This window comes from Zonotrichia albicollis, chromosome 20, assembly GCF_047830755.1.
Source record: "Zonotrichia albicollis isolate bZonAlb1 chromosome 20, bZonAlb1.hap1, whole genome shotgun sequence".
NCBI lineage: Eukaryota > Metazoa > Chordata > Aves > Passeriformes > Passerellidae > Zonotrichia > Zonotrichia albicollis.
In genome coordinates, this window is record NC_133838.1 from 10,695,379 (window position 1) to 10,711,768 (window position 16,390).

General features: G+C 46.8%; 2 protein-coding genes across 4 annotated transcripts in view; both read left to right on the forward strand.

Annotated features, from left to right (window-relative positions):
• The window catches only part of KHDRBS1 (KH RNA binding domain containing, signal transduction associated 1), a 26,026-nt gene extending 19,008 nt beyond the window's left edge, over window positions 1–7,018 (forward strand). Inside the window, exons 6-9 of the mRNA XM_074555797.1 lie at window positions 137–353; window positions 1,859–1,926; window positions 3,107–3,165; window positions 5,732–7,018. Of these exons, the coding sequence (XP_074411898.1) occupies window positions 137–353; window positions 1,859–1,926; window positions 3,107–3,165; window positions 5,732–5,829 (442 nt within the window). The 3' untranslated portion in view covers window positions 5,830–7,018. The remainder of the gene's footprint in view (window positions 1–136; window positions 354–1,858; window positions 1,927–3,106; window positions 3,166–5,731) is intronic.
• TMEM39B (transmembrane protein 39B) overlaps window positions 5,844–16,390 on the forward strand; it is a 22,723-nt gene continuing 12,176 nt past the window's right edge. The window contains exons 1-3 of one of the 3 annotated variants that reach the window (XM_074555796.1): window positions 5,844–5,924; window positions 8,668–8,731; window positions 16,151–16,335. In XM_074555796.1, the coding sequence (XP_074411897.1) occupies window positions 16,208–16,335 (128 nt within the window). In that variant the 5' untranslated portion in view covers window positions 5,844–5,924; window positions 8,668–8,731; window positions 16,151–16,207. Of the gene's footprint in view, window positions 5,925–8,667; window positions 8,732–11,748; window positions 12,972–16,150; window positions 16,336–16,390 lie in introns of those variants that run through there. The other 2 variants (XM_074555795.1, XM_074555794.1) reach the window with 2 other exon arrangements.

The window sequence follows — 16,390 nt, forward strand, 5'->3', positions numbered from 1 at the left end:
CCCCATGCTGAGACTCTCCAGAAAACAGGACAATGCCCCATCCCATGCAGGGACTCAAACAGGACAATGCCCCATCCCCTGCTGGGTCTCCCCCGAGCAGCAGCAGCTCCTGCCCACCCTCTCTGTGTCTCCGCAGGGGCCGTGGGGTCGGGCCCCCTCCTCCTCCTCCCCCCAGGGGTGCCCTGGTGCGGGGCGCCGCCGTGCGCGGGGCGCTGGCGCGGGGCGCTGCCATGGCCCGGGGGGTGCCCCCGCCGCCGGCCGTGAGGGGAGCCCCTGCCCCCCGGGCACGGGCAGCTGGCATCCAGAGGATACCCCTGCCCCCGCCGCCCGTGCCGGAGAGCTACGAGGAATACGTGAGCTGGGGTTCAGTGTGGGGAGCAATGGGTTAATGACGGCGGGAGGGGTGGGTGAGGGAGGGTGGTGGGGTGGGGATCGCTGGGGTGGGGCTGGGGTCACCAGGGATCAGTGGGGTCACCATGGATCAGTGGGATGGGGCTGGGATCAGTGGGGAGGTTCTGGGATGACCAGGGGTCAGTGGGATGGTTTGGGATCACCAAGGATCAGTGGGATGGGGCTGGGGTCACCAGGGATCAGTGGGGTCACCAAGGATCAGTGGGGTGGGGCTGGGATCAGTGGGGAGGTTCTGGGATGACCAGGGATCAATGGGATGGTTTGGGATCAGCTAGGGTCACCAGGGATCAGTGAGATGGTGTTGGGATCACCATGGATCACTGGGATCACCATGGATCAGTGCGATGGGGTTGGGATCACCAGGGATCAGTGGGATGGGGCTGGGACCACCAGGGATCACCAGGGATCAGTGGGATGGGGCTGGGGTCAGCTAGGATCAGTGGGGTCACCATGGATCAGTGGGATGGGGTTGGGGTCACCATGGATCACTGGGATCACCAGGGGTCAGTGGGATGGGGCTGGGATCAGTGGAGAGGTTCTGGGATCACCAGGGGTCAATGGGATGGGACTGGGATCAGATGGGATCACCATGGATCAGTGGGATGGGGTTGGGGTCACCAAGGATCAGATGGGATCACCAGGGATCAGTGGGATGGGGCTGGGACCACCAGGGATCAATGGGATGGTTCTGGGATCAGCTAGGATCACCATGGATCAGTAGGATGGGGCTGGGATCAGTGGAGAGGTTCTGGAATCACCAGGGATCAGTGGAATGGGACTGGGATCACCAAGGATCACTGGGGTCACCAGGGATCAGTGGGGTGGTGTTGGGATCACCAGGGATCAGTGGGATGGGGCTGGGGTCAGTGGAGAGATTCTGGGATCACCAGGGGTCAGTGGGATGGGACTGGGATCACCAAGGATTAGTGGGACGGTTCTGGGATCAGCTAGGATCACCATGGATCAGTGAGATGGGATTGGGATCACCAAGGATCAATGGGATCACTGGGAATCACCAGGGATCAGTGGGAATAGTGTTTGGGTCACCAGGAATCAGTGGGATGGTGCTGGAATCACCAAGGATCACCAGGGATCAGTGGGATGGGGCTGGGATCACCAAGGATCAGTGGGATCACTGGGGATCACCAGGAATCAGTGGGAATAGTGTTGGGATCACCAGGGATCAGTGGGGTGGTGCTGGAATGACCAAAGATCACCAGGGATCGGTGGGGTGGGGTTGGGATCCCGCTGACTCCTGGTTCTGGGATCACCAGGGACCATTAGGATGGTGTTGGGATCCCACCAACTCCTGGGATGGTTCTGGGATCACCAGGGACCAGTGGGGTGGTTCTGGGATCACCAGGGATCAGTGGGATGGTTCTGGGATCACCAGGGATCACTGGGATGCAGTTGGGGGTGTGACACTGTTGTGTCCCCACGCTCTCAGGGCTACGATGACACGTACGCAGAGCAGAGCTACGAGGGCTACGAGGGCTACTACAGCCAGGGCCAGGGGTGAGTGCGATTCCCTCTTCCCACAGCAATCCTGCATGGCCTTTTCCCCCTTTTTTTCCCCCCTTTTTCCCCCTTATTCTCCCCTTTTGTTCCCCTTTTTTCCCATTTTCCCCCTTTTTTTCCCCTTTTTTCCCTTTTTTTCCCTTTTTTCCGCCCTTTTTCCCCCTTTTTTCCCCCTTTTGTTCCCTTTTTCTTTCCCCTTTTTTCCCCCTTTTTCCCCCCTTTTCCCCCTTTTTTTCCTTTTTTCCCCTTTTTTTTTCCCTTTTTTTCCCTTTTTTCCCCTTTTTCCCCTTTTGTTCCCCTTTTCTTTCCCCTTTTGTTCCCCCTTTTTTTCCCCTTTTGTTCCCCTTTTCTTTCCCCTTTTCTTTCCCCTTTTCTTTCCCCTTTTTTTCCCCCTTTTTTCCCCCTTTTTTCCCCCTTTTTTTCCCTTTTTTCCCCTTTTTTCCCCTTTTTTCCCCCTTTTTCCCCTTTTTTCCCCCTTTTTTTCCCTTTTGTTCCCTTTTTCTTTCCCCTTTTTTTCCCCCTTTTTTCCCTTTTTCCCCCTTTTTTTCCCTTTTGTTCCCTTTTTCTTTCCCCTTTTTCCCCCCTTTTTCCCCCTTTTTCCCCCTTTTTTCCCTTTTTTTCCGCCCTTTTTTCGCCCTTTTTTCCCCTTTTGTTCCCCTTTTTTCCCCCTTTTTTCCCCCTTTTTTCCCCCTTTTTTTCCCCCCTTTTTTCCCCCTTTTTTCCCCCTTTTTTCCCCTTTTTTCCCCCTTTTTCCCCTTTTTCCCCTTTTTTCCCCTTTTTTCCCTTTTTTCCCCTTTTTCCCTTTTATCCCCTTTTTCCCCCTTTTTCCCCCTTATTCCCCCTTATTCCCCCCTTTTTTCCCCTTCTTTTTTCCCTCTTTTTTCCCCCCTTTTCCCCCCCCCTTTTCTTCCCTTTTTCCCCCTTTTGTTCCCCCTTTTTCCCCCTTATTCCCCCCTTTTTTTTTCCCCCTTTTTTTTCCCCCTTTTTCCCCCTTATTCCCCCCTTTTTTCTCCCCTTTTGTTCCCCTTTTCTTTCCCCTTTTTTTTCCCTTTTGTTTCCCCTTTTTCCCCTTTTTTTCCCCTTTTTTTCCCCTTTTTCCCCCTTTTTTCTTTCCCTGTTTTGGTGACAATGTGCGAATGAGATTTCCCTGTGTGTAACCACCTCATTGTTTTTGCAGGGATACAGAATATTATGATTATGGACATGGGGAGGCACAGGAAACCTATGAAGCTTATGGTATGTCTGGGAATTTTGGGATCAGGAAGGAATTGGGAATTGCTTGTGATCAATTTGCTGTTTTCCAATATCTGGATATAAAAAAACTGAGGAAAAAACTCACGGTGGTTTTTTTATTTAAGTTTGAACAAGCTCTCTGTGGGTTTAGGTTCTTCTCAAGCTTGATTTTCCTCAAAATCAAGATTTTTTTTTTTAATCTATTTTTAATCTTTGGAAATATTTTAAATTTCCTTGAAGCTTTAGAATATTTCAGGAGGTCTGGATTTCCTCTCACAGCTCTTGTGCTGCAGTCTGGTTTTTCATGGGCTGGGTTTTTTATGGTTCCGTCTGCTTCCTTTATCCTCACAAACCCTGAGCATGGGAATCTGCTCAAAAATTGGATTTAAAATGTCATGAGGGAGCCTCTCCTTGCCTCTTGAGTTAGGCAAAACTTAGCTAATCTCAATTATTATATAATGAATTTTTTAAATAATTATTTATATACAATTATAATATATACTAATTTAATATATAATTTATACATAATTATAATATTATTATTATTATTATTATTATTATTATTATTATTATTATTATTATTATTATTATTATTATTATTATTATTATTATATTAATTATCAAGCCCATTTAAGCTGGCTGAGCCAAAATTTGGTGATTTAACCCCACCCTGCTGTCACTCCCCACCTATGGGACAGGGAGAGAATTGGGAGGGTAAAAATGAGGGGAGGAATGAGCTGGGATAAAATTCACCCAAAAAAATCAAAATAAACCAAGGAATTCCTTGGGAAGAGATTCCAGAGGTCCCTCCCTGCCTCCTGCTGCCTTCAGCCACTTTTGCTGGATTTTGGGGCACCAGGAGCTGTTTTAGTCCAGCTGTTTTGCTGGATCACAAACTGGATTTTTGGGGATCAGGAGCTGCTTTTGGGGAGCTGTTTTGGGGAATCAGGAGCTGCTTTTGTGAAGCTTTTTTTGGGAGAGTTGTTTTTGCAGAGCTGTTTTGGGGGATCAGGACCTGGTTTTGGGGAGCTGTTTTGAGGAATCAGGAGCTGGTTTTGGGGGAGCTGTTTTTGATTATCAGGAGCTGTTTTGGGGAATTGTTTTGAGGAATCAGGAGCTGGTTTTGGGGAGCTGATTTTGGGGATCTGGACCTGTTTTGGAGGAGCTGTTTTTGATGACCAGGACCTGGTTTTGGGGAGCCGTTTTGAGGGATCATGAGCTGGTTTTGGAGAGCTGGTTTTGGGGATCAGGAGCCATTTTTGGGGGATCCAGACCTGGTTTTGGGGACCTGTTTTGGGGGATCAGGGCCTATTTTGAGGAATCAGGAGCTGGTTTTGGGTACCTGGTTTTGGGGATCAGGAGCTGGTTTGGGGGACCTGATTTTGGGGGTCTGGACCTGTTTTGGGGAGTGGGTTTTGGCAATCAGGAGCTGGTTTGTGGGTCCTGTTTTGAGGAGCTGTTTTGGAGAGCTGGTTTTGGGGGGATCAGGACCTGTTTTGAGGAGCTATTTTTGGGGATCAGGAGCTCTTTTGTGGGAGCTGTTTTGAGGGATCAGGACCTGTTTTGACGAGCTGGCTTTGGTGATCAGGAGCTGGTTTTGGGGACCTGTTTTGAGGAGCTGTTTTTGGGGGATCGGGAGCTGGTTTGGGGGAGCTGTTTTGAGGAATCAGGATCTGCTTTTGGGGATCAGGACCTGTTTTTGGGGAGCTGTTTTGAGGGATCGGGAGCTGGTTTTGGAGAGCTGGTTTTGGGGATCAGGAGCCATTTTTGGGGGATCCAGACCTGGTTTTGGGGACCTGTTTTGGGGGATCAGGGCCTATTTTGAGGAATCAGGAGCTGGTTTTGGGTACCTGGTTTTGGGGATCAGGAGCTGTTTGTGGGACCTGTTTTGAGGAGCTGTTTTGAGGAATCAGGAGCTGTTTTGGGGGATCAGGACCTGGTTTTGGGGAGCTGTTTTGAGGACCTGTTTTGGGAGATCAGGAGCTGATTTTGGAGATCAGGAGCTTGTTTTGGGGAGCTGTTTTTGGGAGATCAGGAGCTGTTTTGGAGGATCAGGAGCTGGTTTTGGGGGGATCAGGAGCTATTTTTGGGGATCAGGAGCTGTTTTTGAGGAGCTATTTTTGGGGATCATGAGCTGGTTTTGGGGAGCTAGTTTTGGGGATCTGGACCTGTTTTGGAGGAGCTGTTTTTGATTATCAGGAGCTGGTTTTGGGGATCAGGACCTGGTTTTTGGGATCAGGAGCTGTTTTTGGGGAGCTGTTTTGAGGACCTGTTTTGGGAGATCAGGAGCTGATTTTGGGAATCAGGACCTGGTTTTGGGGAGCTATTTTGAGGGATCATGAGCTGGTTTTGGGTACCTGGTTTTGGGGATCAGGAGCTGTTTTGAGGGATCAGGAGCTGTTTGGGGGAGCTATTTTTGGGGATCAGGACCTGCTTTTAGAGACCTGTTTTGGGGGATCAGGACCTATTTTAAGGAGCCATTTTCCTCAACCATTCTCCCCCATCCCCTTTCCCACCTCCCTCCGTCCATCCCTGACCTTTTCTCTCTCTTTTTCTCCTTTCCCCCCAGGCCAGGACGACTGGAACGGAGCCCGGCCCTCCCTGAAGGCGCCCCCAGCCCGCCCGGTCAAGGGGGGCTACAGGGAGCACCCCTACGGCCGCTACTGACCCCAAAAATGGGGCCAAAAACCCCAATTTAGGAGCAAACTCTTATTTCTGGTTCTTGTATCTCCCAGGATTCCCCCGTTGCTTTAAGCAAACAAGTAATTGTCTCCCTGTTTTATTTCCCGGCCCCTTTTTTATTTCTCTCCATCCTCACCCTTTTGCATTTTGGCTTCTGTATGTAGTGATGAATTTTAAATACATTTAAAAAGGAAAAAAAAAATTAATTTTTATTATTTTTAATTTTTTTTCTTCTTTCGGTGTGTAGATGGCTTTTTTTCTTTGTCATTTTTAGGTTTTAAAAAAACCAACAAACAAGCTGTACCTTTTTTTAAGGAAAAAAAAGGCAAAAAAAAAATATCCTAAAAAGCAAGTAAAAAAAATAAAAAAAAATGTTAGTTTCCAAAAGTGACGTGCTATGCTTAGTGCTGAAATTAAGGTTTTGTTAAAAGTTTTAAAGTTTGTTTTAAAGGAACCCATAAAGGTTGTAGTTGCAGAATCCCAAAGTAGGCTACATTTCAAAATTCAGGGTTTATTTTTTAAGAATTAAAATCATAATGTAACAGTAGTGGCTGCCACCGTTAAAAAAAAACAAAATACAAAAAAAAAAAAAAACCAAAAAAAAAAACTTCAGATGCCAAACCTTTAAATGGAGATTGCTGGTGAATCTTGAAGTTTAAATTTTAACCCAAAGGATCCTCCAAAACAAATTAAATAGCATTTTCTAAAGAGAATTGACTTAAAAAGAAAAATTAGGTTGGTAAAAAAATTGACTTTTCTTATGTGGATTTTGAAATCTAGCCCCCCCTGCAGTGTTGAGATATGCTTGGGAATATTTTTCCAGTGGAAAAGGGTTTTGGTTTAATTCTAAATTAACAATTTTTAAGGGAAAAAAAACCCCAAAATATGGCTCTGATTACCCATATTGATAAAAGAATATTCCATATGTAGACCTGTAAAATTCTGATTTTTTTGCAGCCCTTTGGGGCAGAAAATGATGAAAATTTCAACCTCACCCTAAAAAAAATCTCATTTTCAAGCAGTCCCAGCCACTTCTTCAAGTGTATCTCAGCACGAGCTTTGCATAAAAAGGGACACTGCAGCTGTAAAACAAAAAAAACCACAAAATTTAAAATAAAACAGACAAAAACCAACCCAAAATTCACTTTGTACATCAGATAAATTGGATTTATTACACTGTCCTCCCACTCTGTTCTGGAAGAGAAAAATGCAACATTTTGTGTAAAGTCTGCCTAACTAGGTAGCTCAAAAATTGTCAAAATGTCTGTCTCAAAATCTGTCAATAAAGTTTAGTCCTTTTTTAATCAAAGTAAATGTGATGAATTGTCATTTGTTTTTGGAGGTTTTCTTTTTTTTTTTTTTTTTCCAAACAACTTTAAATCCATTCTAAACTTGCCTTTTTTTATTATTATTTTATTATTATTATTATTTATTTAAAATTGTGGAGGCATTTCTAAAACATGGTGGTTTTTTGGTAATTCTCGTGACAAAACAAAAATTTTTTTCGAGCTTAAATTTATTTTTTAAAAAAATATGAAAAATACAAAAAAAAAAACAAAATTGTTTTTCACCCCCTGGAAGTTGCTGAAAGCAGTTTTGGAGCCAGAAATCTGAATTAATTTGGGAAATTTGATTGTTCTTTGCTTGATGATTCAGATTTCAGGTGAATATTCCAGAGGCTGGTTTAAGTAGGAATGCTGAGAATTCCAAGGAATTTCTTTTCTGTAACCCCCCTTTGCTGCTTTTTCCTTGGAAAAAAAACCCTTAAAAAAAGCAATTTTTTTGTTGGTGAACAGTGCTGCAGCTGCTCCTTAAATCCTTTGTGAGAGGGGTGTGGATGTAGAGATATTTCATTAAAAAAATATTTCTATTTAAAAAAAAAAAAAAATCAATGCTTCATGGTTTATTTCCCATTCAGCAGATGAATTTGGAATTTTTAAGAGGATTAAACTGCTCGGGGGTGAAAAATAAAATTTTAGGAAAAAAAAAAAAAAAAACCAAAAAAAAACTGCAGCGCATGAATGGAGGGGAATATTTAAAATTAATTTAAAAAAAAACCACACAAAAGTTGTATTTGTAGATTGTTATTAAAATGCAAATAACTGAATTTTCAACACTGGTTTGGAGTCAGCTTTCAGGGCATAATGTGATGAAAAGCTCAGCCCATGCCCCCCCTTTTAAAGGAAAATTCTCAGCAGGAGAATTCAGGATGTGTAAAACAGGCACCGCAAAGCCCAAAAGGTAAAACCCTAAATGTCTGATTTTAATCCAGCACATTTCTCTTTTCCATAAACCTGTGACGTAAACTTCTTCCCCAGCCGACCCTTCAGATGGTAATTTCATGTAAAAAGGGGAAAAAAAAACCCAAAAAAAAGAAAAAAAAAACAAAATATTTTAAATATAAACATTTAAACCAACCCACGTGGCATAAATTAGCAATAACTTTTAATAACGTGCCCTTGGCAGATGCACTGGGGATGGAATTTATTGGGCCAAAAGGGATCTTTAAATATCCTGCATTTTGAAAGGATAAAAGATGTAAAATGAATCCAAGCTAGTCCTGCTACTGCCAAAACAACAAAAAAAAAAAAAACCAAACCCAAATTCTGCTCAGTTGTTTGAAAATCTCAATTTTTAGCCCCCCCCAGAATTGCTGTTTCCTGTGAAATGTCCATAGCTCAGCTGAATTGCATGTTTTTCCTCCATGTGTAATTGCATGCAGGAATCTCTCTCTTTCTTTTCCCTTTTTTTATTTTATTTTTAATTTTTTTTTATTATCTCTTTGTGAGGATCCTCACAATTTTTTTTCCTTTTAATTTGCAGGAATTTGGGGCTGTGACTCAACAGGAGGAGGAGGAGGAGGAAGAGCAGGGCCAGCACCAGCTGGGTGAGTTTTGAATTTTGGGGGATTTTTTATTTTTTACAGCCCCTTGTTGAGTTCCCAACGTGGGGGTGGCACCATCTGAGCTGCTAAATTCCAATTTTTTCCCTTGGATCCATACCAAAAAAAAATAAAAAGGGGGAAGCTGCTTCCCTGAGGCTCCTGAGCTGAGTTTTTGGGGCATTTTAAGGGATTTTTTTGGGATGAGATTTGTGCCTTGGGATGCAGGAATTTCATGGAATCGCAGAGAAATCTGGAAGGTTCTGTGCTTCCCAAATTTTGGGAATTTTTTTTTGGAATTCTGCTCCCCAAGTACCAGGGATTTTTTTTTTTTTCCTCTCCCTGTTTTCCCATCCACATCTTGTTATTTTTGTAGGATTTTGGGCAAGACCCCATTCCAGAGAAAACCCCTCAGTTGTTCTTGGCTCTGTTCACATCTCTGGAAGTTTCCCAATATTTATTTTCCCAATAAAATCCTGGTTTTGTCAGGATTTTATTGTCAGGATTTTATTGGGAAACCCCCCTGCTCCCTGGTTCAGCATTCCCAGGTTTGTGGTGTTTTTAGAGGTGAGAAATTGGAATTCCACTCCACGTTTTCAGAAGGCTGATTTATTATTTTATGATATTATATTTTTAAAAAATTATATATTAAAACCATACTAAAGAAAAAGAAAGGAGACATTAGAAGATTAAACAAGAATGATAATAAAAACTTGTGATTGACCAGTCTGATACAGCTGGACTGAGATTGAACATTAATTAAAAATAATTAACATGGAACTAATCAAAGATGCACTTGTTGGTAGCCTCCAGACTACATTCTAAGCAATCAGATAATTATTGTTTATATTTTTTTCTGAGGTTTCTCAGGGGGAAAATCCTGGCAAAGGGATTTTTTTAGAAAATTTCATTTCACTTTTTCCCTGGGTGGGAGCAGCTCCAGTGTAAAATCCCAGCCTGGCCTTGCTCTGAGCTGGCCCAAAGCTGCATTTTGTCCTTTGTGGGGAGTGAATCCAAGGAAAACAGCTGGAATTCCAGAGGTGTCCCCAGCAGGAACCTCATCCCCTGCCCCTTCCTCACCCTTGCTTTCCATTTTCTGTTTGCATTATTTCAATAAATTCAATGGCTCCGAGCTTCATTTGATGGAATCATGGATTTAGGGAATGCTCTGGGGTGGGAGGGACCTTAAACTGCTCCAGTGCCATGGCAAGGCCATTTCCACCATTCCAGCACTCCAGGGGTGGGAATTTCACAGCTTTTCTGGGGTTTTTTACCTCTCAGCCTCACTGAAAGCACACTGGTTTGATATTTTACCCCCAAAATTCCAGCTGGGATCAGCAGAGCTGGAGAGCACAGCTGGATTCCCTGTCCAGAGCTGAAACAAATCTGAATTTTAGATGAGAGCATCTGCCATGAGCAGAGCCAAGAAAAAAAATGTGCATTTTTACCTCCTTAAGCCCTCCTGCTGCTGTCCCAAAGAAAATTTGGGATCAGGGGGATTCCAGCAGCCTGGAGGAGGAGGAGAGCAGGAAAGGCTCCAGCTGGAGCTTCTGGGGAGGAAAATTTATCAGGAAAATTTCTCAGGGAAATTCTCCCTCATGAGTCAGGGAATTCCCCCCTCATGGACCAAGATTCCCTGGATCAGGGAATTCCTCCCTCATGGATCAGGGAATTTCTTCTCCATGAATCTGGGAATTTCTCCCTCATGGATAAAGGAATTCCTCCCTCATGGATCAGGGAATTCCTCCCTCATGGATCAGGGAATTTCTCCCTCATGGACCAAGGAATTTCTTCTCCATGAATCTGGGAATTTCTTCCTCATGGATGAGGGAATTTCTCTGTGCATCTGGGAATTTCTCCCTTACAGATCAGGGAAATTCACCCTCATGGATCAGGGAATTCCTCCCTCATGGATCAGGGAATTTCTTCTCCATGGATCAGGGAATTCCTCCCTCATGGATCAAGGAATTCCTCCATCATGGACCAGGGAGTTTCTCCTCCATGGATCAGGGAATTTCTCCTCCATGGATCAGGGAATTCCTCCTCCACAGATGAGGGAATTTCTCCCTGATGGATCAGGCAATTTCTCCTCCATGGATCAGGGAATTCCTCCAAGAATCAGGGAATTTCTCCTCCACAGATGAGGGAATTTCTCCCTGATGGATCAGGGAATTTCTCCCTCATGGATCAGGGAATTCCTCCTCCATGGATCAGGGAATTCCTCCCTCATGGACCAAGGAATTTCTCCTTCATGGATCTGGGAATTTCTCCTTCATGGATCAGGGAATTTCTCCCTCATGAATCAGGGCATTTTTCTTCCATGGATCAGGCAATTTCTCCTCCATGGATCAGGGAATTTCTCCCTCATGGATCAGGGAATTCCTCCTCCATGGATCAGGGAATTTCTCTCTCATGGATCAGGGAATTTCTCTTTCATGGATGAGGGAATTTCTCTGTGGATCTGGGAATTTCTCCCTTACATATCAGGGAAATTCACCCTCATGAATCAGGGAATTCCTCCTCCATGGATCAGGGAATTCCTCCCTCATGGATCAGGGAATTTCTTCTCCATGAATCTGGGAATTCCTCCCTCATGGATCAGGGAATTCCTCCTCCATGGATAAGGGAATTCCTCCCTCATGAATCAGGGAATTCCTCCTCCATGGATAAGGGAATTCCTCCCTCATGGATCAGGGAATTTCTTCTCCATGAATCTGGGAATTCCTCCCTCATGGATGAGGGAATTTCTCCTTCATGGATCTGGGAATTCCTCCCTCATGGATCAGGGAATTCCTCCCTCATGGATCAGGGAATTTCTCCCTCATGGATGAGGGAATTTCTCTGTGGCTCTGGGAATTTCTCCCTTACAGATCAGGGAAATTCACCCTCATGAATCAGGGAATTCCTCCTCCATGGATCAATGTTTTCCTCCCTCATGGATCAGGGAATTTCTCCCTCATGGATCAGGGAATTTTTCCTCCATGGATCAGTGTTTTCCTCCCTCATGGATCAGGGAATTTCTCCTCCATGGATCAGGGAAATTCTTACATGGATAAGGGAATTTCTCCCTCGTGGATCAGGGAATTCCTCCTCCATGGATAAGGATATTTCTCCTCCATGGATCAGCCTCCAGCCCCTCGGATGAGCCGTGGGCAGTGAGGGGGAGGAATTCCTGCGGGCTGGGCAGTGTCCATGGGGCTCCCAGCTGGCATGGAGATGTTTTTCCCTCATTTTTCCCCTCAGGAATCTCCCTGGTGTGAGCACAGCTCAGCTGAGCCCTCCATATGTTTCCATGGGAATGTTTCTCCACGCTCCTTTTGCTCCTTTTGCCAAGAGGGAGCTGATTCCAGAGGATCGGTTCAAGCTCTGTTTGCTGTGAGTGGAAAATGGGAATCTGCCAGGGTTTTTTTTGGGAGTGTTGGAGAACACCAGAGCCTCCCTTGGATCCTGGGAACTCCCCTGGATCTCCAGCTGCCTGTTGGAAAACTGCAATATAAACTGTTTCCCGATGGAGGTGTTCATTTTACCGCTGAATTTGGAATTTTACCGCCAGTTTTGGACCAAAAAAAGGTTCATCCATCACGTTCCAGATGCATTTTTTGGCCTGACTGGGTTTTTAGGGATATCTTGGTACCTTTAGAGGATTCTCTTAAACATCAGGTGTGTGGCCACTCCTGATTTTTTATGCTTTTGTACAGAATCAATATAAGTTGGAAAAGCCCTCCAAGCTCTGTCCAAGTCACTCCTTGGACACCTCCAGGGCTGGGCACTCCAAACCAGCCAAAAAAATAAATACCAAAAATCCAGCAACTTTTGTCTTTGTGCAAATCCATTCATTCCAGGGCCGATTTTCCCTACGCTAAGCAGGGCTGCCTCTCATCTTTGTGTAACCATCAATGCTGAACCACCAACCCCACAAAACCAAACAAATAATTGGGGTAAAAACCCCAAAATTGCAGAGATGCTGAAACCCCTCCAGGAGCGGAGGTGGAGCCAGGATTACTCATCGCTTGCCATAACGGGCTGCCGGGACATCTGGCGGCTGCGATTGCCGCCGTTCCCATCGGTGACACCGGGAGGCGACACCGGGAGGTGACACCGCGCTGCCCGCTGGGCGTGGCCACACACAAAGGGGGCGTGGCTTTCCGCGCGTTCGCGCCCCGCATCAGCTTGTCCCACGCCGGCCGCCGTCGCGCCCCGCCCGCCATATTGTGCCCGGCGCAGGCGGAGCGGCGGCCGGCGATGGGTGAGGGAGGCCGGGCCGGGGGCAGCGCGGCCGGGAGGGGAACGGGCGGAACGGGCTGAGGGGGGGAACCCGCCCGGCAGCTGGCGGGGAGCGGCCCGGGCGGAGCGCGGAGCGCGGGAGAGCCCCGCGGTTCGCCCCGCCCCGCCGCGGGGATGGGGGCGGCTCCCGCGCTGCGGCCTCGCCCGGAGCCCCTCAGAGCCCCGCGGGCTCGGGGAGCCCTCATGGAGCTTTCCATGGCGCTCCCGGGCGGCTCCGGAGTAGCTCGGTGGGGTTTTCAGAGCCGCTGTGGGTCCCGGTGCGCCCTCAGAGCGCCAGGGCCCCTCTGAGCTTTTGTGCAGCCCCACGTGTGCCCCCAGATTTCTCCCTCACAGCTCCTGGGGTCCCCAGAGTTCTCCTGCAGCCCCACTTGTGCCCCCAAATTTCTCCCTCACAGCTCCCCCAGAGCTCCCAATGCTCTCCTCAGAGCCCCCAAATTTCTCCCTCAGAAATTGGGAGCTTCACTGGGGGCTTCTGTGGCCCCCATTGTTCTCCTGCAGCCCCACGTGTGCCCCCAAATTTCTCCCTCAGAGCTCCCAGTGGTCTCCTCAGAGCCCCCACATTTCTCCCTCAGAGCTCCTGTGGTTCCCAGTGTTCTGGAGCTTCACCAGGGCCCCCAAATTTCTCCCCCAGAGCTCCCAATGCTCCCCTCAGCGCCCCCAAATTTCTTCCCTGGAGCTCCCAGTGCTCTCCTCAGGGCCCCCACACCAAAGTTCTCCTGCAGCCCCACGTGTGCCCCCAAGTTTCTCCCCCAGAGCTCCCAGTGCTCCCCTCAGAGCCCCCACATTTCTCCCTCAGAGCTCCTGTGGCTCCCAGTGTTCTGGAGCTTCACCAGGCCCCCAAATTTCTCACCTAGAGCTCCCAATGCTCTTCTGCAGCCTCATTTGTGCCCCCAAATTTCTCCCTCAGAGCTTCCCCAGAGCTCCTGTGGCTCCCAGTGTTTTGCAGCCACATTTGTGCCCCCAAATTTCTCCCTCAGAGCTCCCCCAGAGCTCCCCGTGCTCCCCTCAGAGCCCCCAAATTTCTCCCTCAGAGCCCCCAATGTTCTCCTCAGGGCACCCAGATTTCTCCCTCAGAGCTTCTGGGATTCCCAAAGTTCTCCCCCAGAGCTCCCAATTTTCCCTGTACCCCCGTTTGTGCCCCCAAATTTCTCCCTCAGAGCTCCCCCAGAGCTCCTGTGGCTCTCAGTGTTTTGCAGCCCCACGTGTGCCCCCAAATTTCTCCCCCAGAGCTCCCAATGTTCCCTGTACCCCCATTTGTGCCCCCAAATTTCTCTCTCAGAGCCCCCAAATTTCTCCCTCAGAGCTCCTGTGGCTCCCAGTGTTCTGGAGCTTCACCAGGGCCCCCAAATTTCTCACCTAGAGCTCCCAATGTTCTCCTCAGAGCCCCCACATTTCTCCCTCAGAGCTTCTGGGATCCCCAAAGTTCTCCTGCAGCCCCACCAGAGCTCCCAATGTTCCCTGTACCCCCCATTTGTGCCCCCAAATTTCCCTTGCACAGCCCCAGCTGCTCCCCCAGACCCCAAATTTTACCCCCAAATTTCCCTTTATGCTCCCCCACATTTCCAATTTCCCTCCTGGACCCCACATTCCCCCCATTGTTTGCCCTCCCAGAGCTCCCCAAAATCCATCCAAGATTTCGCTGGGAAATTGGGATTTTTTTATCTGCTGTGGATTCTCCTGAGGTTAACAGGATCCAGAGGAAGTTTGGGAAAGCTTGGGATGAATTTTGTGTGTGTGGCAAACAAGAACTGGGAAAGCTGAATTTGGGCTCACCCCATTGACCTCAGTGCCATCGAAACAAAAATCAACAAATACCCTAAAAATGTGTTCTTTCTTCCCATCCTAAAGAGCCAAAAATAAAATAATAATTTTAAAAACTGTGACCTTCAGTTCCAACACTAAATGATACCAAAATATCCCAAATTTCTGAATTTTTGGGGCAAATTGTTGAGCATTTCTTGAGTCTGGAAAACAGGGGATGACACCACAGGGATGCAGAGGGAATTCCTTGTACAGTGATGAATTCTCAACCCCTCCTTGAGAAATAGATGGGGAAATTTGGATTATCATGGAACAACACGCTCCAAAAATTAAATTTGGAGAAATTTGGATTATTTTGGAGTGACAAGCTCCAGAAATTAAATTTGGGGAAATTGGGATTATCCTGGAGCGACAGGCTCCACAAATTAAATTTAGATTATCGTGGAGTGACAAACTCCACAAATTAAATTTGGGGAAATTGGGATTATTGGAGCGACAGGCTCCACAAATGAAATTTAGATTATCCTGGAGTGACAAACTCCAGAAATTAAATTTAGATTATCGTGGAGTGACAAACTCCACAAATTAAATTTGGGGAAATTGGGATTATCCTGGAGCGACAAGCTCCAGAAATTAAATTTGGGGAAATTGGGATTATCCTGGAGTGACAGGCTCTAAAAATTAAATTTAGATTATCCTGGGGTGACAAGCTCCAGAAATTAAATTTGGGGAAATTGGGATTATTGGAGCGACAGGCTCCACAAATTAAATTTAGATTATCGCGGAGTGACAAACTCCAGAAATTAAATTTGGGGAAATTGGGATTATCCTGGAGCGACAGGCTCCACAAATTAAATTTAGATTATCGTGGAGTGACAAACTCCAGAAATTAAATTTGGGGAAATTGGGATTATCGTGGAGTGACAAGCTCCAGAAATTAAATTTGGGAAAATTGGGATTATTGGAGCGACAGGCTCTAAAAATTAAATTTAGATTATCCTGGAGTGACAAACTCCAGAAATTAAATTTGGGGAAATTCTGGAGCGACGGGCTCCACAAATTAAATTTGGATTACCCTGGAGTGACAAGCTCCAGAAATTAAATTTGGGGAAATTGGGATTATTGGAGCGACAGGCTCTAAAAATTAAATTTAGATTATCGTGGAGTGACAAACTCCAGAAATTAAATTTGGGGAAATTGGGATTATCCTGGGGCGACAAACTCCAGAAATTAAATTTGGGGAAATTGGGATTATTGGAGCGACAAGCTCCAAAAATCGAATCTGGAGAAATTGGGATTGGCGGGGTGGTGATGGCGAGGCTCTGTGAGCAATGCTAACGAATCGCTGCTAATTAACCCGTCTCTGGTGTGTCCCTGCAGTGGTGGGGGCTGAGCCCAGCCCGCAGTGAGCAGCCAGGACCCCCCTGAGCCCCGGGCATGGCCGGGGGACGCCGGGGTCCCAACAGGAGCTCCTACTGCCGGAACCCGCTGTGCGAGCCCGGGGCTGCCGGGGCCGCCGGGCACTCCTCGGGCTCCTCGGTCACCGGGGTGCGCTCCCGCACCAGGTACGGCACGGGCGGGGCTGGGCAGGGGGGCTGCAGCTTGGTGATAATGCTTGTC